Below are 20,000 nucleotides of genomic sequence, written 5' to 3' on the forward strand. Positions count from 1 at the left end.
ATGTTTTTTCTCACCTGCTTCCCGCCTGCTTCCAGTTTATTTGCAGCACTGAATTGATATCGATATATATTTCTCCTGTCCCACGACTCTCTTGCGGATACAGGACTGCTTTTAGATGATTTATTGTGTCTCGATTACTGTTGTTCTGCCTCCTCGCATTGGGCTCACTTCTCTCTCTCTCTCTCTCTCTCTCTCTCTCAGGTGCACGGGCTGCGAGGCGGTGCTGTGTGGGATTGAGGAGCAGGTCTCCAGGGCAAACCAATACAGAGAGAGCCAGTTAAAGGTCAAAGTCCAAGTGGAGACAGAGGTTAGTTTCCTCATCTCTGCAGCCTGCGGGGCTTCCACTCTTTCCCCCCACTGTAAATGTGACTCTTTCCTCTTCAGCGGCTCAGGCTTCCAGCTACTTGTGGTCTTTCAGTTTCCCCCTCTCTGCATAGCTTCCTTTTACATCTGGTTTGGGGCTGAACTGGTGTTCATACATCTTACATCTTTGTGTTGTTTTTCTATCAACTGTGTGATTTCTGTTTCAATATTGACTGGTTTGACTGTTTATAAAGCATATGGTACATTTAAATAACAGACCCATAATTACATGAAAGTAGTGATCATAAAATTGCAAAGAATGTAGAATGGAACCGTGTTTTTAATGTAGAATGGAACAGTGTTTTTAATGTAGAATGGAACCGTGTTTTTAATGTAGTGGAACCGTGTTTTTAATGTAGAATGGAACCGTGTTTTTAATGTTGTATTGAACCGTGTTTTTAATGTAGAGTGGAACCGTGTTTTTAATGTAGTATTGAACCGTGTTTTTAATGTAGAATGGAACCGTGTTTTTAATGTAGAATGGAACCGTGTTTTTAATGTAGAATGGAACCGTGTTTTTAATGTAGAATGGAACCGTGTTTTTAATGTAGTATTGAACCGTGTTTTTAATGTAGAGTGGAACCGTGTTTTTAATGTAGTATTGAACCGTGTTTTTAATGTAGAATGGAACCGTGTTTTTAATGTAGAGTGGAACCGTGTTTTTAATGTAGAATGGAACTGTGTTTTTAATGTAGTGTGGAACCGTGTTTTTAATGTAGAATGGAACCGTGTTTTTAATGTAGTATTGAACCGTGTTTTTAATGTAGAATGGAACCGTGTTTTTAATGTAGAATGGGATCGTGTTTTTAATGTAGTATTCAACCGTGTTTTTAATGTAGTATTGAACCGTGTTTTTAATGTAGAATGGAACTGTGTTTTTAATCTAGAATGGAACCGTATTTTTAATGTAGTATTGAACCGTGTTTTTAATGTAGAATGGAACTGTGTTTTTAATGTAGAATGGGATCGTGTTTTTAATCTAGAATGGAACCGTATTTTTAATGTAGTATTGAACCGTGTTTTTAATGTAGAATGGAACCGTGTTTTTAATGTAGAATGGGATCGTGTTTTTAATGTAGAATGGAACTGTGTTTTTAATCTAGAATGGAACCGTGTTTTTAATGTAGTATTCAACCGTGTTTTTAATGTAGAATGGAACTGTGTTTTTAATCTAGAATGGAACCGTGTTTTTAATGTAGTGTGGAACCGTGTTTTTAATGTAGAATGGAACCGTATTTTTAATCTAGAATGGAACCGTATTTTTAATGTAGTATTGAACCGTGTTTTTAATGTAGAATGGAACCGTGTTTTTAATCTAGAATGGAACCGTATTTTTAATGTAGTATTGAACCGTGTTTTTAATGTAGTATTGAATCGTGTTTTTAATGTAGAATGGAACTGTGTTTTTAATCTAGAATGGAACCGTATTTTTAATGTAGTATTGAACCGTGTTTTTAATGTAGAATGGAACCGTGTTTTTAATGTAGTATTCAACCGTGTTTTTAATGTAGAATGGGATCGTGTTTTTAATGTAGTATTCAACCGTGTTTTTAATGTAGAATGGAACTGTGTTTTTAATCTAGAATGGAACCGTGTTTTTAATGTAGTGTGGAACCGTGTTTTTAATGTAGAATGGAACCGTATTTTTAATCTAGAATGGAACCGTATTTTTAATGTAGTATTGAACCGTGTTTTTAATGTAGAATGGAACCGTGTTTTTAATGTAGAATGGGATCGTGTTTTTAATGTAGTATTGAACCGTGTTTTTAATGTAGAATGGAACTGTGTTTTTAATCTAGAATGGAACCGTGTTTTTAATGTAGTATTGAACCGTGTTTTTAATGTAGAATGGAACCGTGTTTTTAATGTAGTATTGAACCGTGTTTTTAATGTAGAATGGAACTGTGTTTTTAATCTAGAATGGAACCGTGTTTTTAATGTAGAATGGAACCGTGTTTTTAATGTAGAATGGAACCGTGTTTTTAATGTAGAATGGAACCGTGTTTTTAATGTAGAATGGAACCGTGTTTTTAATGTAGAGTGGAACCGTGTTTTTAATGTAGAGTGGAAGTGTGTTTTTAATGTAGAATGGAATCGTGTTTTTAATGTAGAGTGGAACCGTGTTTTTAATGTAGAGTGGAACCGTGTTTTTAATGTAGAATGGAACTGTGTTTTTAATGTAGTGTGGAACCGTGTTTTTAATGTAGTATTGAACCGTGTTTTTAATGTAGAATGGAACCGTGTTTTTAATGTAGAATGGGATCGTGTTTTTAATGTAGTATTGAACCGTGTTTTTAATGTAGAATGGAACTGTGTTTTTAATCTAGAATGGAACCGTATTTTTAATGTAGTATTGAACCGTGTTTTTAATGTAGAATGGAACCGTGTTTTTAATGTAGAATGGGATCGTGTTTTTAATGTAGTATTGAACCGTGTTTTTAATATAGAATGGAACCGTGTTTTTAATGTAGAATGGAACCGTGTTTTTAATGTAGAATGGAACCGTGTTTTTAATGTAGAATGGAACCGTGTTTTTTCACACCTTATTCCAACATTAAAACGTTTAGAAACAGGAAGGTTAAACCAACATCCTTTCTCTTCCCTTTCCCCACAGGTCTCAAACCTACAGAAAACGTTAAAAGCCAGCGCCGCCTCCCCGTCGTCAGGGCCCGCCCCCGCTGGAGCCGCATCCAATCAGGACGCAGACCAGCCTGCAGAGCCACGAGACCCCGCCTCCTCTCAGGAACCACGACAACCCGGCAAAAAAAGTTCCAAAGTGAAGGGGTGAGTGCTGCGCCGGCCCGTTCGTGCGTTGAGCTCTGTCTCTGGATGTTATGGCTTTTTAAACGCATTTGAATTGCATTCATAAAGCATGGGCAAACGTTTCCTAAATTGAACACGTAAAGTATGTTTGGCCATGTGGAATAATGTACTGACATGATGTTTTATTCAGGATTGTTGGTGGCTGTTAAATCAACAAGAGGTTTTTTTTTCTCCCAGCAGGAAACGCTTTTTATTCCTGCAAGTCACAGAGTTGAAACAAAAAGGCGGGATGTTTTTCCCATGAAGTTAATATTATTGCTGCCTTTGCTTCCGTCCTGTAAACCACTTTGTTACTGCGGCCGCTTCTTAAGAATACAAATGTACCTAGTTAGAAACAGAGCACTATAAGGACTCTACTTCAAACACAGAAATAAAGCCATTAGCGGGATGTTTTTGGAGAGAGGCAAGTCAATTCCACACAGCACCGCTTTGTTTCCATTTCTTTTAATAAGCATTAAAAAGCCAGCTGCTGGTGAGAGTGGTTCCTCACTGAGAGCGTGTGTCTGCATGAATTAGCTTTATCATCACAGGAGCATCAGGGCTCTGCAGCACTCTCTAACTCTGTGTCTCTGTCTCTCTGTCTCTCTGTGTCTCTGTCTCTCTCTCTCTGTGTCTCTGTTTCTCTCTAACTCTGTGTCTCTGTCTCTCTGTGTCTCTGTCTCTCTCTCTCTGTGTCTCTGTCTCTCTCTCTGTTTCTCTCTAACTCTGTGTCTCTGTCTCTCTGTGTCTCTGTGTCTCTGTCTCTCTCTGTGTCTCTGTCTCTCTGTTTCTCTGTTTCTCTCTCTCTGTCTCTCTGTGTCTCTGTCTCTCTGTTTCTCTCTCTCTGTCTCTCTGTTTCTCTCTCTCTGTCTCTCTGTCTCTCTGTGTCTCTGTCTCTCTGTGTCTCTCTCTGTCTCCCTGTTTCTCTCTCTCTGTGTCTCTGTCTCTCTCTGTCTCTCTCTCTCTCTGTGTCTCTGTCTCTCTCTGTCTCTGTCTCTCTCTCTGTCTCTCTCTCTGTGTCTGTCTCTCTGTCTCTATGTCTGTCTCTCTCTGTTTCTGTCTCTGTCTCTCTAACTCTGTGTCTCTGTCTCTGTTTCTGTGTCTGTCTCTCTCTGTGTCTCTGTCTCTCTCTCTATCTCTCTCTGTGTCTCTGTCTCTCTCTGTCTCTCTCTCTGTCTCTCTCTCTGTCTCTCTCTCTGTCTCTCTCTCTCTGTGTCTGTCTCTCTCTCTCTCTGTCTCTCTCTCTCTGTGTCTGTCTCTCTCTCTCTGTGTCTGTCTCTCTCTGTTTCTGTCTCTGTCTCTCTCTGTCTCTGTCTCTCTGTCTCTATGTCTGTCTCTCTCTGTTTCTGTCTCTGTCTCTGTAACTCTGTGTCTCTGTCTCTCTGTGTCTCTGTCTCTCTCTCTGTGTCTCTGTCTCTCTCTGTCTCTCTCTCTGTATCTCTCTCTCTCTGTGTCTGTCTCTCTCTGTCTCTATGTCTGTCTCTCTCTGTCTCTGTCTCTCTAACTCTGTGTCTCTGTCTCTGTTTCTGTCTCTCTGTGTCTCTCTGTTTCTGTGTCTGTCTCTCTCTGTCTCTGTGTCTGTCTATCTCTGTCTCTCTGTTTCTGTGTCTGTCTCTCTGTCTCTGTGTCTGTCTCTCTCTGTGTCTCTCTGTGTCTGTCTCTCTCTGTTTCTGTCTCTCTGTATCTCTGTCTCTCTCTGTGTCTCTGTCTCTCTCTGTCTCTGTCTCTGTCTCTCTCTCTGTGTCTCTGACTCTCTCTCTTCCTCTCTCTGTGACTCTGTATCTATCTCTTTCTCTCTATCTCTTTCTCTGTCTCTCTCTCGCTGTCTCTCTCTCTTCCTCTCTCTCTCTTCCTCACGCTCTCTCTCTGACTCTCTTCCTGCGCTGCCTCCATCCGGCACAATTACTCATGGCTAATTTCACATCTGTCCTGAATAGTAAAATGTCACTGGATATACAAACGCCCCACGTGCTTTACTTCTGAAAGAAACCTTCTCCCTCCAGTGATCACACGAGATGCTCCACTCGCCTACTGTTTATGTTTTTTGCCGCCGAACAGAAAGCAGTGATTATTTTCTGGCTGCCTCTCATATTCTGAGCCCTGTAATTTTCATCACTCAGCGCTGCATTTCATTCAAATGAAGATCCACTTAATGTTTGGAAATCCAAATGAATGATAGCTTAACCTCAATCCCTCGAATTAAAAATTGAGTTTTTTTGACTCCATTTTCTTTATGGAGATATTAAAAGGCCGGGACTGGTGGTGCCGCGGTTATTAATAGATAAAGTATTCTTTGCAAAAAATGTCTTTTTAATTCGCAGAAATGGAAAATCCCCAGAGATGAATTAAGATGCAGAAATATTACCAAGGTACACTGTGTTTGTACAAGGCTGGAAATCCCTGAAAAGTTGTTGAAATGTGTTTGAATTTTGAATATAGAGTTTGAAAGTGTAATTGTCACCCTTCTGTTGAATGCTTTTACAAAACATAATATTTTACTGTAGCACAATAGAGAGGTGAAGTCCCGCCCATCTACTTCCGACCCATGGGACCTTATTTCGGAAAAATTATGTATTGAAGTCAATGGGGAGAGAATGATTATCTTTCGATCCCGTTTGAATTGTGCCACGAATTACACATGATGTTTGTCAATCTTAAAAAATCATTTCCATGTCAAAAAAGTCACAGTTTGTCGTAAAACTGTTGAAATATAAGACTATGAAAAATACTCAACTAGAAAGACTACAAATCCCAGAATCCCGGTCCCGCATGCTGGCTCTTACGGAACTGACTAACTCCCCTTGTGTGTATGTACAGCTCTCAACATGCCCAGACTTGGAGTGATTTTCACCTCTTTTAATACTTTTCACCTCATTCTGAAAGAAAGAAGTGAAATGTGCTAACGTGACGGCCGTCTTGGTGTGTGGTGCGAGATGGGAGATGTAGTTCATTGAGCGGTTTCAGACAAAAAAAAGTGTTACTTCACAGTTTTACGACACTTTTTTTTTTTTTACTTGCAAAATTATCTTTTAAATTGACAAACATCATATGTGTAATTCGTGGCACAATTCAAACGGGATCTAAAGATAATATTTCTCTCCCCATTGACTTCAATACATACTTTTTCCGAAATAAGGTCCCATGGAGGTCCCCCGGAAAGGGAGGGACTTCGCCTCTCTGACATCTGAAGTTGAAGACGTAAAAGTCATCAGCATAACGCACAATTTATGCGATATAAATATGTATTTTACCACATCCAAAATGTGCTGTAAAAACCCCTAAAAAAAATACTTTCGTTTGTCTGTGGAAAAGGTCTAGGAACCCTGAACACATATATTAGCCGTTTGTAACACAAAGCCACGGTTGCACAAAGGTTGCATCAGTAATGTGTTGGTTTAGTCGTGCAAGTGGTAATTAATCATGTAAAGTAAAGCAGCATTTTGATAAATCCTGATTTGTGTCCCTCTCAGCCTGCGTGGCAGTGGAAAGATCTGGTCCAAGTCCAACTGAAGACTGAGACGTGGAGACAAGGCACTGATGGACACTCACTGATTCACGGACACATGTTGACGGACAAACAGATGATCAAAGACACCTTTTACACTCTGCACAATAAAACCAGGAAGCTTCATGGGAACCTTTTTGTTCTCCTTGTCACAAAGTGTCACCACGACGGATTTAGAAACACACACCGGCTGATGGAAGATGACAGGTGTGACATCCACTGGGCTGTTTCTAATAGCCTAATTGGCTAGTGCAAACACACACATATACACATACACACACACGCACACACACACTTGTAACACATGATAAAATGACAGAATGCTGCAGGAGTCCGTTGCCTTTGACCAGAAACAGGATCAGTGTATGTGCGTGTTGGTTTAAAAATGTTCCTTTTTGATTTAGATTCATTCTATGTTGCTCTGTAATTTTTTTTTTTTTTCTTCTCTCTGTATAAAATCAGAATATAAATTGTTTGGGAAATAAAGCGAAGCCGTGTACTTACCCTGCCCGTCTCATTAATGTCACTGTCGGTTCTTTTATTACATGCACTTCAAAGTGCATCTCTGGGGGGTGCACAGCTAAATGCTAACTCGCAGAAGGGGGGCTACCGTTAGGAGGTCAAGCCATTAATTAGGGCACGTCCCTAAAGAGACTAATGTATTATAGAGCTGAGGCTTCCCCTGTGCGCAACCAGCATGGATACACACACACACACACACACACACACCAAGCGCATTCATATTTGATGTGCGTATGTTTTGCCCAGAGCTTTTATTTCAATGTCAAAATTGCTTGTTGAAACTGCCTGAAACCCTCGCTGTTCCTCCTCCGCAGAAAGAAACGTCCCTAATCATTCCCCGCCCTTCTCTAAATTCTCTATCCGCTCTTAATCCTGCGTGACATTAATGGTGGCAATTATCTGACCAACAGAGAGGGAAATGAAGATCCTGTCTCATTTAACCCTGCATTTTTCTCCACACACCCCTTCCACCTCTATAAATAGTCTTGTTAATTTCAGTCGGTGTGATCGAGCTTCATTGGATCAGTTTTTTTTTATAGCAGAGCTGTGATTTCTAACAGCTGTTCACCTCGCAGAGTGTTTGTTGGCGAGGAAGTGTGTTTGTTATTGGTGTGAGCGATGACTCGGCAGACCTGAGTTCACACCCAACTTCTGCTTTAGTTTTTGGCCCGCCGCGGTTACGGATTACTGCGGCATCTCGCTGCTATGTGTCTAATAACTAGACGGTCGTTAAAACTTCCGAATGGAACAAAGCCAATCAATTAGTTTGATTGATCAGTGAAAAGCCCAGAGGAGATGGAGACTGCAGCACACTGGGTGGAGAAGCTGGAATACAAACGAGTGGCACTTGTCCCCCGGCGGCCTCCCTGATTTTATTGACATTCGTTTGAAAAACTGTACGCAGAGGAAATTCTTGCTTAGCACCCTGTTAATCTTTCTGAAGCGAGAGGAATCCATACAGTGTGATAAAGAAAAGCTTCAGACGCAAGAAGACGTTTTGATTCTTCGCCTCCCTTTTCAGCGCCCTGTCACAGCTGATTGGCACATGTAGGACTCTTTCATTCCCTATAAAATCAATACAAGTCGGTGGACTAAACGTTTACTTCAAGGAGAAAAAGATTAAAAGACAGCGGCAGCTTTTTAAAATGCACAGTGTAAGCTTTGTCCTTCCCACAAAGCATTGCACACCCCAGAGGAATTCACTCAGCATGCACAGAAATAAGCACAAAAGCTAAAACGCCAGTGTTGTGTCTTTATTGAACTTCCATGGTACAGAAAGACCACATTTTCTACAGGAATGCTACTAAAAATCACAAGACTCGTTATCTGGAGGATTGCACGCATGATGCCACCAGCACTACTGTGTCTGAAGTGGAAACGTTAAGACGGGATTCAAAGCTGTTTAGAAAAGTTGCCAAACACAAACTGACATTTGGCTTTGAAAGGCTCTAGAAGACGTCACTCACTGATAGATAAAATAGACATTTATAAATAATGGATTTGCTGCTACTCTCACGGGTTTTCTTACTGTATACATGCAGAATCATCGGAGAGACAGAGATGATGTGCCTTGATGTACCACTTTCCTTTGGTGCTCCCAAGACAGTTGATATACGGCTACTTGAAATGTGATATGAGAGGAAATTACAGTGGGGTTTGTTTTTCCAGATTGATATACTTGGCTGTCAGATGGAGAGAGAAACCCTCGTCGTGGTAACATCCGTCCTCTGATCACGCGCACAGTTCACACGTGAATCTGTCTTTGTTGTGCGCCATCCAAAAAAACCCGTTGGGAATCATTGATTTTCAACGCTTTTGCCTCCTCTATCCACTCTGAATATTTTATCTCGTCCACTGGAAGTACTCGACGCTTAAAACAGCCCTAACACAGTCCAGCAGGAACAGAGGGTGCTCACAAAGAGGTGAACGTCAGCCGGATAATTAAGGAAACAAATCATGAGGGAAAAAGCCGAAACAAAAACCGACTCCCGCTACACTACAGAGGAAAAAACAAAAAAAAACACTATTTGCATTTCAGGCGCCCAAAGCAGGGAATAAACAGCAGTTTTTGAAGCGTGACATGTTAAACACATTGCCTGTTGGCTACGGCCCTGCCAAACGGCTTTGTGAAATACCCCATTCAGTGTTTGGAGATGCTGAGAATGGCTTCTTTTTTTAACCATTTGCAAACCAGATTCAACTGAATTGAAGTGTCATTTGATGAGTGGTGGCGTAGTGGGTTGTCCGTAGGTGTTCGGATCAGGTTCAAACCCCACTGCGGTCAGCATGTCGTTGTGTCCCTGGGCAAGACACTTCACCCCAAATTGCTCCTGTGGGGATTGGCCACAGTATGTTAGTCGCTTTGGATAAAAGCGTCAAACAAGTGACATGTAATGATGAAAGAACAGTCTGCTGGATTCAAAGGGACACTGGTCGGCTTGTGGGGTCAGCTGTGGAAGCACAGGTAGGGCATTTCAGGGGCAATGGGATGTCGAGCGTCTGTTAAACTGATTGTTTGTGAATTAGTCATGGCGGGCCGAGGAGAAGAGCTCAAGGCTATGGATGGAAAACAGGTAACAGTGACGCAGATCCACATGAAAGAACATTTAAACCGTACAAAGGATGGAGGCAGCGGGGAGATGAGTTTGGGGCTTTTAGACCTCGGGGAAGTGGAGGAGTTTTGCGAAGGCTGGATACCTGGGACCCCTGGATTCAATTCACAGTTTCAGAGAAAATAAAACGGCGCTGCGGGCACACCCTCCGGTCGGATTGAGGCTCCTCCTCGGGCCCCGTAGATATGTTTCCCATATGGAGAAACAGTCACCTCAGAGGTTCACAACTGGGATCCTGACACAGCAAGAAACATAGAAGAAGAAGAAGAAGAAGAAGAGTCAGAGGGAAAGAAAAAAGGAAGGAGATTTGGGGTTGTTGATGGAGAGGAAAGACAGAAGATGAGAGGGGAAGGGGAGGCCTGAAGCTGAAGGAGTAAACGGAAAAAGCTGCTTCACAGGGGACTGAGAGGAGGAGGAAGATGGAGGAAAAGGCTGATGGGAAGAAGGAAGTGAGAGGGAGTACAGCTCTATAATTATCCTGATCGAGATTAACTTTAAATACCCCCGAACAGACACGTGCAGAGGATGTTAGAGGAGCACGGGGCCATATTAATCAAAGGGCATTATTGTACTTTTATATACATATTAGCCAGGGATAACAACTTTACTGACGGTTTTAATAATGTATTTATATCAAACAAACAATGAGGTTGGCTCAAACACTTCTACATGACAGTTACTTAATGATACATGCAAATAAATTAGGTATATTTCAGTCTCTGTGCACGTGCCTGTCAGGTGAAGAAGTACACAGATATTTTAAAAGTACCAGAGTGTAGGAATACTCTGTTACGAGTAAAAGTACCAGAAGTAAAAGTAGTCATTGTGCAGATTGGTCCATTTCAGAATAATATATATGATATGTTTTATAATGATTGATCATTAAAGTGTTGGTAAAGGAGCAGCTAGTTTGAATGACTTTGTGCAGGGTCAACACAGTCTCGCGGCATTTCGTGTTATAGTCACAAATTCAATCTATTGATTCGTGTTCACCAAAACGATTTCCCCATTTTTTTCGTGTCACACAGAACGATTTAAAAAGCAATGTAAATAATAACAAATTAGAAGGAAAAAAATATTTAAAAAATACAGATATCAGTATTCTCATTTATTTTTCCTCGCGGACGGCAAAAAAACTCCAACATTATACAATTTAAAAGGGTTAGGGTTAGGGTAAGAACATTTTTTTATGAACCACACATTCCGGTCTTCCAAGGCCCGACCGGACAAAAAGACGTGGTGCAGGCACGAAACATACTACCAATAGAAATACATTGCTTTTAAAATCATTCTGTGTGACACGAAAATCGTTTTGATGAACACGAATCAATAGATCAAATTAATTTCGTGACTATCATACGAAATGCTGTGATACTGGGTTGGCAGGGTAGCTTGTGAATTTACTCCAGGTGGAACTAAACTCTGATTTAAGAGTTGATTATATTTCACATCATTAATCAAAATCTGTAGAGTAACTAAAGGTATTAAATACATAAAAGTAAATGTACAATATTTACCTCTGAAATGTAGTGGGGCAGAAGTATAAGATGCAGTTTGGGGTAATAAATACATTATTATATGCTGCCAAACTGGTTGGCATGTATCAAAGTGTACTACTGTTACCATCAGGGTCCCTTGATTTGGTACGGTTAGACCAGAGCACTTTAGTGCAGCGGTCAATCCTAAATGAAATACAGATTTACCTCTGAACTGTGGTAGAGTAGAAGCAAAGTAGAAAAAAGTATCTCAAAGTTGTACAGCACTTGAGTAAATGCACTAAGTTACTTTACACCACTGACTTTAAACACCCTCTAATAAAAGCATAATTTCGTGGATTTGGCCCCACTATGACTCATCTGGAGTTAAAACACTGATACACCAACACTGCAGGCCTGCTTTCTCCTCAGAGACTCCATCATCAGATCCTTATAAGACATAACAATCCAGAGGTGCACAGACACACACACAGACTCATCATTACCTCTCCCTGTTGGTGGAGGAGGAGGAGGAGGAGGAGTGCAGCGTCTGCCGGCTGTCCTCTGGAGCCAGGGAGCGGGGGAGAGCCAGGGAGAGCGGGGGGGCAACACCACGGGAAAGCGGGGGTGGATGCTGGGAACAGCTGCGGTCGTAACTGGGAGAAAGAGGGATAGTGACACAGAGAGATTAGAAAAAAGAGAGAGGAGAGAAATCAGGGGGAGAGAGGGTGGGGATGATGGGACTAGGAGAAGATGGGAATTGAGGAGGGGCAGGGATAGAAACAGATGAAAGGACTCAAGGAAAGTTGGAGATTGATAACAGTAAGAGAAGTTTAGAGAGTAGGAAATGATAGAGAATAGAATATAATCCTTTATTTTCATGATACAGGTACAATGAGATGAGTAGAGCTAAGGTGCCTTCAACAAAAACTAAACAAGAGACGTACAACATTCAGGAGAAGACAACATACAAACAACAAGCATTCATACTTCAATACGCAGATACAGTTAAAGTGCAGGAATACATCGGTTTAATGTAGAGATGGAAGGACTCAAGGAAAGATGGAGATTGATAACAGTAAGAGAAGGTTAGAGAGTAGGACATTATAGAGAAGGGTGACATTAAGGGAGATGGACACAGGAGATACAGCAGAATAAAAGAGAAGAGATAGATAAGAGGAAAAGGAAAGAAGCGGAGAGAAGGATGGGAAAGGAAACATATGGGAATTAAGGAAAAAAGAGGGATAGGAATAGAAACGGAGATGAAAGGTTGGAGTTGTAAGAAGAAAGACACCAGTAACGGAAGATTAGACAGAAGGAAATGATAGAGAAATGGACAAAGAGGAAACAGCAGAATAGGATGGGAGAGGAACAATATGGGAATTAAGGAGAAATGTCACGACCTTAACACAAACTGGAGAACCCAAATGCATGACCCAGAGACCGTCTTGAATGTAGCAACATTAAGAGAGTAGGTACTCGATTTAACAAAAAGCTCTCACAAGGAGGAAAAAACTAATCGTAAGAAAAAGAGAATTTAAGATTAACTTAAAGGTGGGGTAGGTCATTTTGGAGAATCCAGCTCGAGTGCGCTAGAATTTGAAAATACACAACCGGGGAAAATCTGCCAGTTCCATACAGAGCCCCTCCTCCAACACACACGAACGTGCACATGACCAATGAGGGCACGAGATAAGTTTGTGCACAGATGGAAGGCTGACAGGCAGGTAAGCCATCCAGTTATTTTAGCCGGGCCGGCTCAGATGATTGGTCGTGCTTTTTACAGCGCTACGCCTTCCACAGATGAGATTTATTTATGGATTTTCTGACAAAGCACTTCAGATATTCATTGCTATCGGGATGTTAAGAGCATTCCATGGAATATAACAGAAAGTGTATCTCGAGCCGGTTTCTCAAACGTACCTACCCCACCTTTAAGTGTACAAAAATAACAAAACCTGACTAGACTGGAAATGATCCTCTCTTTGTTGAAGCCTGGCACGACCATCCATGGAAACAAACAAGACGAACTGACACAGGACAGGGGGAGACAGGACTATTTAAACATGAGGTGATTGGGAACAGGTGGAAACAATCAAGGGCGGGGCAGACGCTGGCGGGAAAACACACATGCCCCTTTCACACCAAGGCTTTTCCCGTTCTAGCTCTGTGCTAGAGCTTTTCTGGTTCTGAACCGGTTCTTCGGTTCAGCTCCCGCTCTGTTCACACCGCTCAGAGCCCGACTGGTGCTGCGTCATTGCGTCATCGTTTGCGTCATGACGTAACCGTTTGCGTGCCTGCTTCATAAAGCCAAACCGCGCGGAAACCCCTCACATCGACAACAACAACAATGACCGATTGCATTGAAGCGCTACTCGTTTTGGTTTTGCTCTGTCGAAACGAAATGGAAGAAATGGGACGACTGTACTGCCAACTTTACAGTCATTACACGCTACATTCAAAAGTTATTTTCATAATCATCAACTTCAACGACGATTCCGTAGGAGAAAGAAGGTAAATATACGTCCTATTCGATGGCGTTAGAGCTAGCTCTTGTTAGCCTCTGCATGCGCAAAATACCCTGCTTTATATCCACCCATTAATTACTATGGTATAACATTAAAAACTGATGACCCCGCCTCCGACGTAAGCGTGACGTATACGGTGCTTGCTTTCTAGACCGACGACTTTTTGGTGCCAGAAACGAACCCGGATTCCGGAGCTTAGAGGCGGCTCCGATGCGGTGTGAACAGGAAAAACCGGTGCTTTTCAAGCTCCAGCTCCGAACCGGCCCTGGAACTGTGTTGGTGTGAAAGGGGTAACAAAGGGAGGAAGTAACAGGGCCTGAAATGAGAGAAAAGAGGTAAGTACAAAAATAGCACAGGAAATGGAAAACAAGACATGACATGAAACACGGGGACTTGACTAGAGATGAAATGACCTAAATAGACAGACATGACATGACGTGAAATAAATAACATGAAAAGACAGACATAACACATAAAACATAACTAACACATTTGATGAGACACAACAAAAAAGAGGCAATGGGAACGGAGATGAAAGGGTTTAAGGAAGTTGGAGATTTGTAACAGTGAGGAAGGATTGGACAGTAGGAAATGATAGAGAAGGGTGAAATGAAGGGAAATGGACACACGGGATACAGCAGAATAAAGAGGGTTGGAGAAAGAGAGAAACAAAGTCAGAGAGCACCAAGAGCCGCCATCCATTTAGCATCAGCGAACACATTACTCTGCCACTGTGAGAGAGAATTAGTGCACTCATCGGACTCATTAAAACGCTGTCAGAGGGGAGAGGATGGGGGGTGGGGCTCAGTGGGAGGGAGTCAGAAGGGGTGAGGTAATATGGACAGAGGGGGTGACGCATCACGGAGGGTGGCTTGCCGTTACATTACACCGAGTCACATTGCAAAAGTCACAGGTCCAGCCTCTTAAGAACACTCAGACACACGAACAGAAGCTGCTGTCAGAGCCATAAAAGCCATCGTGCGGCCTCATCTTCCTCCAGTAACACCTGTCCTCTTACTTCCTCTCTCACACTCACACACACACACACACACACACACACACACACACACACACACACACACACACACACACACACACACACACACACACACACACACACACACACACACACACACACACACACACACACACACACACACACACACACACACACACACACACACACACACACACACACACACACACACACACACACACTAGCTAGGGCTGGGAAAAGCACTGAGCACATATGCCGGTCTTCTATAATCATAATGGACGATGGCCAATTTCCACTATAGGCTATCATTTCGGTCCATCTGTACCCCCCTTCCTTTTCACTCTCTCCATCCAACACATGGCGTTATTTACACATTTATGACACTGAAGCACGAGCCATCTATAGAGAGGGATGCTGCCATGTCTCCAGCCTGCCATTCCCCCGTTTTTTTTTTTTGTTGGGCCACTTTGGATCCACACAGCAGCGAGGCTTTTTTTATTTTTTTCGCCTGTGGAGAATCGAAACAACAGCGAAGGCCGGGTCTCAGGAACAGAGAGAAAAGGGGGTTTATGGTGTATCAGCTCACGGCATGCTGGAGGATTATCTGTGGATCAGCAGTCGGACTGGCGGTGCTGAGGGGGAGATAGGAGACTGGCGAGGGAGATAAGAGGAGTGCCAGCTGTGCAAAGATAGGCAGTGTTAGAGCCATGCCACGACGATAACTGGAAGTATAAGCGAGGAACATGAAGGGGGAAGGAGGGCAACACAGGTATTCAGACAAAAAATCCCTGCGAGGGAAAAGGGAGGCCCGAGTGGGAGGAGGGAGGGTTTAGAGAAACAGAGCGAGGGGGAGATAATGTGGGAGAACATTTTAGATTAAGAGGGAGTATGAAAACGACACAGATTCAGGCAATGAAACGCTTAACTATGATACAAATAGAAATGTGGGCAAGATGAGCAGATAAGAGATGTACAGTAAGGAGGAGGGGAGAGAGGAGAGAGGAGAGAGGAGTCCCAGTGGTCAAATAAACTATGTGTTATTGGTTTGAGCAGCAAAGCGTGGAAGTGCTTCACATAGATGGCCCCCCCATTTACAGTTAATGGTCATGTGTGCAGCGAGCACTTTCCTTCAAGGCATCGAAAGGTAACACATACGGGAGCCTGGAAGACGCTCCAGAGGTTTAATGGTGTTCTGTTAAAGCACACCGACAGATATTTTGTTTAATAAATGTGCGATTATTTATTATAGGCTAGGCATACAGAATAGCATAGTTTAAAAATGCTGTTTCATTTTATCATATGGACTTATTTATTAGTTTTCTGTCAAATCAGGTGTCCAGGTATTGCATTTAATCCTTAACTGGTTTCTGTATCTTGGGGTAATTTGACAGGCTGCATACATGTGTAAAATGGGAGTAATGAAGCAAATAGTCGGACATATTCATATGTGATTACTCAATTTACAAATGTACATTTTAAATAAAGAAGAATGAGGTAGCCTTAGTGAAAACCAAAAAGAAAGATCAGGCATTATGTCCAGCTATAATATATTATTATGATATTTAAATGTGTTGTTATCGTGCTAGTTATCCCGATTATTTAAATATATACCTGTAAGTCTTTTTATTGTAACTGTTAAGGAATACAGTTACCTTTTTGTCTATCCTGTAATCCCATGACATGTAATCCGTTACTCCCTATGGACACTGACAGTGAAGCCATGTTACTGCTTGAGACTGTTAGGCAACACTATTTGTTTCCCTCCAGTTCAGCCCTAATGGTTACAGTGAATGTTTAATCATTGCGAGTCTAATGGCACTAAATGACACATCTGTGCCAACTGCGACTTTCAGGAACCCAAGTGTTGTTAATAAAGTCATTAGTAAGCAATTACTCAGATCCTTCTTTAGGGAGGAACACATAGAGGCATTGTGTAATCCTGAACAACAGACGTGACCGTCAAGCACATGCAAACACTCCTAACAAGGTGTCTTCTTCACACACACAAACACACATAGACACACACACACACACACACACACACACACACACACACACACACACACACACACACACACACACACACACACACACACACACACACACACACACACACACACACACACACACACACACACACACACACACACACACACACACACACACACACACACACACACACACACACACACACACACACACACACACACACATCTGGCAGAAGTCCATTCATCTTGACCCGCCTGTGTGTAGTAAATCTACAATTTTTCTGCACAAAATAGCAATTTCTCTCAGCCCCATTTTTCAAAACACTACACTCTAATCTCCTAACAGTGATGCAGAGCCCTGACTAATCTCAAAATCTGTTGTTTCTGATATGTTTTCCCATCTAAGCTACCTGTGACTCCCCTCCTGTGTTGGGATGTTTACAGATTATAACCACGTCAACAAAAGATCGCTCTAAAAGTGTTTTAATCCTAAAGAAGTACAATCAAGCAGCCATTAACGAGATTGGAAAAGCAAATATTGGACTCGAGTGGGAACAAACATGCCAATATTGTCGAGCAGGAATGTTTGTTTTGTGGTTTTGTTGTCTTTTGAATCATGTGAGGGGAATCCTGACCCAACAGGTTGGAAAGCTCTCTCCCTGGATCATCTCCAGCTGACCTCAACACATCCTTAACTTTCTCAGAGCAAAATATAATCCGCAAGATCAACAAAATGCCTTCAGACAAAGCACCTCATTTAACCTCAAATCCTCAGTTATAACAGGCCCAATTAAGAAATCCAAAATGCAGCTAAAGAGAGAGGTGTTGAGGAACACATGGGTCTGCACCTCGCTGTCAACTTTTAACATGAAAAACCCTTGAATCAGGAGCACAGGTGCTGCCCTCCTGCTGTGAGACAGGTGTTCAGCTCGTACAGGAGAAGTTGGCTCATCATTCACTCTCTACCAGCAATGCCCACTTGCAGCCACACACACACACACACACACACACACACACACACACACACACACACACACACACACACACACACACACACACACACACACACACACACACACACACACACACACACACACACACACACACACACACACACACACACACACACACACACACACACACACACACACACACACACACACACACACACACAGTATTTGGTAGGAAAGAGTTAAGGTTCCCTACCAGAGTTTGGCTGTAATGATGACTGCGGTCAGGAGGAGCAGCGAGGAGATGGTCAAGGTGACGTAGAACTGAGGGTCCACTGTAACACACACACACACACACACACACACACACACACACACACACACACACACACACACACACACACACACACACACACACACACACACACACACACACACACACACACACACACACACACACACACACACACACACACACACACACACACACACACACACACACACAACCATCTATTATTGTATCCAGAAAAAAAAGAAGAAAAACAATGGAAGCCAAATGTGAAGTGAGAGAATCTGGCCTCTGGCAACTATGGTACAATCCAACGTCGTCCTCGTTGTATCTTGCTTTGTGACATCCTCCCAGTGAGTGATGAGAACTTTATTAGGCATTCCCCGCCACAGACACAGCCGGCTGCACACAGCAGCTTTCACCCGGTGACAGCTAATTCCCCGGAGGACTTGCGGTGTGTGTGTGTGTGTGTGTGTGTGTGTGTGTGTGTGTGTGTGTGTGTGTGTATGTGTGTGTGTGTGTGTGTGTGTGTGTGTGTGTGTGTGTGTGTGTGTGTGTGTGTGTGTGTGTGAGTGTGTTCTCATGGACACCTTTATTTAGAAATCCTTCATGTGCATCTTCTCATTCCCACCTTCCTCAGGCTCCGTCTCCTCCGCCTCCGTCCCTCCATCCTCCCCTCCTCCCCCCTCCTGGTCTTTGGACTTCAGGGGGGGGTCCTCTCCGGGCTGGAGGCTCGTGGGCCAGTGCGCCTCGGGGGGGGTGCTCGCCTCCTGCTGTCCCCCCCCGAGGCCCCCATGCAGGGCTTCCGTTTCCTGGCTGGAGAGGAAGTGGTAGGTCTCGTCCTCCAGAGGCTGAGTGGGACCCCAGACCACCGCCCACAGAGGGGTAGGCGTGACCTGGGCCGTGACGGACAGCTGGACCGACAGGGCGTCCAGCTGCTGCTCCTCCTTGCCCTCGCTGTCGTCACGGTTACAGGTGGAGGGCTGTGTCACCAGAGCAACCAGGAGGAGGGCAGTCAGTCGAGCGACAGGAGAGATGGAGCTGCAAAAGAAAGCATGAGAAGTGGTGGAGTGACAGAAGTTATCTGAGAGAAAATGTTGTCCACAGGCATCCTGCACGACCTCATCAGCTCACACATTGATTCTGATGCCAGCAATAAATCAGCAGGACATTTAATGCATCTGCACCCCATTCATCCCTCCTTCACCTCTATCCATCTTACCATCTCTCCATCGCTTCGCTCTGTTCACTGAGACTCCGCTGCTCCGATCATCTCTCTCTGTAAGAAAGGACAGAGGGGCAAGAGAGAGGGAGAGAGAAAAGGGGAGGGTCCAGCTTCTTCTTTTATGTTTCCAGATTAAAAAGCATGTAAACATAGACACCAGCAGGAGTAATGGCAGAAAGCTGTCATCTTGAAAAAGAAAAAAAACAGACTCCCTTGGGCTTTTAAATTTAACGCTCAATTATGCGCCACATGTTTCTACAGAACCCACATCTGCAGTCAAAAACACCCAGAAGTACACTCTCTCTCACACATTTACAGTGCACACACCTGCGCCCGGCACATTTATCATCATTAGAAGCGTCATGCACAGAGCCAATACTCTATAAGGCACTTTGAGCAGAGAGGCAACTTCTCTATCCAAAACTGCTGCCTAAATGCCACAGAAATGTCACTTTAGACACAAACGAGCACACAGGGAGACGGACGGAAACACAGACACACTCCGACACATATCAGTTATCATGCCTACCTCTGGCAGTGGAGAGAGGGAATGAGAGCGGGAGACAGAGAGAAACGGGGAGATACAGAGAGCAACTGAGGAAAAAAAAAAAAAAGCATCGGTTGCCTTAGCGACTGAGACATGTAGAGTCTGCCAGAGTAAGAGAGGGGAGAGAGAGCGATGGAGGGAGGGGTGGGGAGACACTGTAGGAAAGAGATTTAAATGCTAATTATGTGTTTTAGAAA

The 20,000-nt window shown here is 43.1% G+C and overlaps 2 protein-coding genes across 4 annotated transcripts in view; one reads left to right on the forward strand and one right to left on the reverse strand.

Annotated features, from left to right (window-relative positions):
* cops7a (COP9 constitutive photomorphogenic homolog subunit 7A) overlaps window positions 1-7,174 on the forward strand; it is a 38,646-nt gene extending 31,472 nt beyond the window's left edge. The window contains exons 6-9 of one of the 2 annotated variants that reach the window (XM_079693880.1): window positions 202-307; window positions 2,978-3,147; window positions 5,487-5,534; window positions 6,636-7,174. In XM_079693880.1, coding sequence (XP_079550006.1) covers window positions 202-307; window positions 2,978-3,147; window positions 5,487-5,514 — 304 coding nt within the window. In that variant the 3' untranslated portion in view covers window positions 5,515-5,534; window positions 6,636-7,174. The remainder of the gene's footprint in view (window positions 1-201; window positions 308-2,977; window positions 3,148-5,486; window positions 5,535-6,635) is intronic. The other variant, XM_079693879.1, reaches the window with a different exon arrangement.
* Window positions 7,175-8,430: 1,256 nt separating this feature from the next.
* Window positions 8,431-20,000, reverse strand: part of pianp (PILR alpha associated neural protein) — a 12,184-nt gene continuing 614 nt past the window's right edge. Inside the window, exons 1-6 of one of the 2 annotated variants that reach the window (XM_079694568.1) lie at window positions 19,786-20,000; window positions 19,254-19,310; window positions 18,663-19,072; window positions 17,999-18,077; window positions 11,786-11,935; window positions 8,431-10,039 (exon numbers count right to left, since the gene is read on the reverse strand). The exon at window positions 19,786-20,000 is cut by the window's right edge and continues 614 nt beyond it. In XM_079694568.1, coding sequence (XP_079550694.1) covers window positions 10,018-10,039; window positions 11,786-11,935; window positions 17,999-18,077; window positions 18,663-19,072; window positions 19,254-19,264 — 672 coding nt within the window. In that variant the 5' untranslated portion in view covers window positions 19,265-19,310; window positions 19,786-20,000 and the 3' untranslated portion in view covers window positions 8,431-10,017. Of the gene's footprint in view, window positions 10,040-11,785; window positions 11,936-17,998; window positions 18,078-18,662; window positions 19,073-19,253 lie in introns of both variants that reach the window. The other variant, XM_079694567.1, reaches the window with a different exon arrangement.

The sequence above is a fragment of the Notothenia rossii genome (genome assembly GCF_949606895.1).
Source record: "Notothenia rossii genome assembly, chromosome: 7".
In the NCBI taxonomy this organism is placed as follows: Eukaryota; Metazoa; Chordata; class Actinopteri; order Perciformes; family Nototheniidae; genus Notothenia; species Notothenia rossii.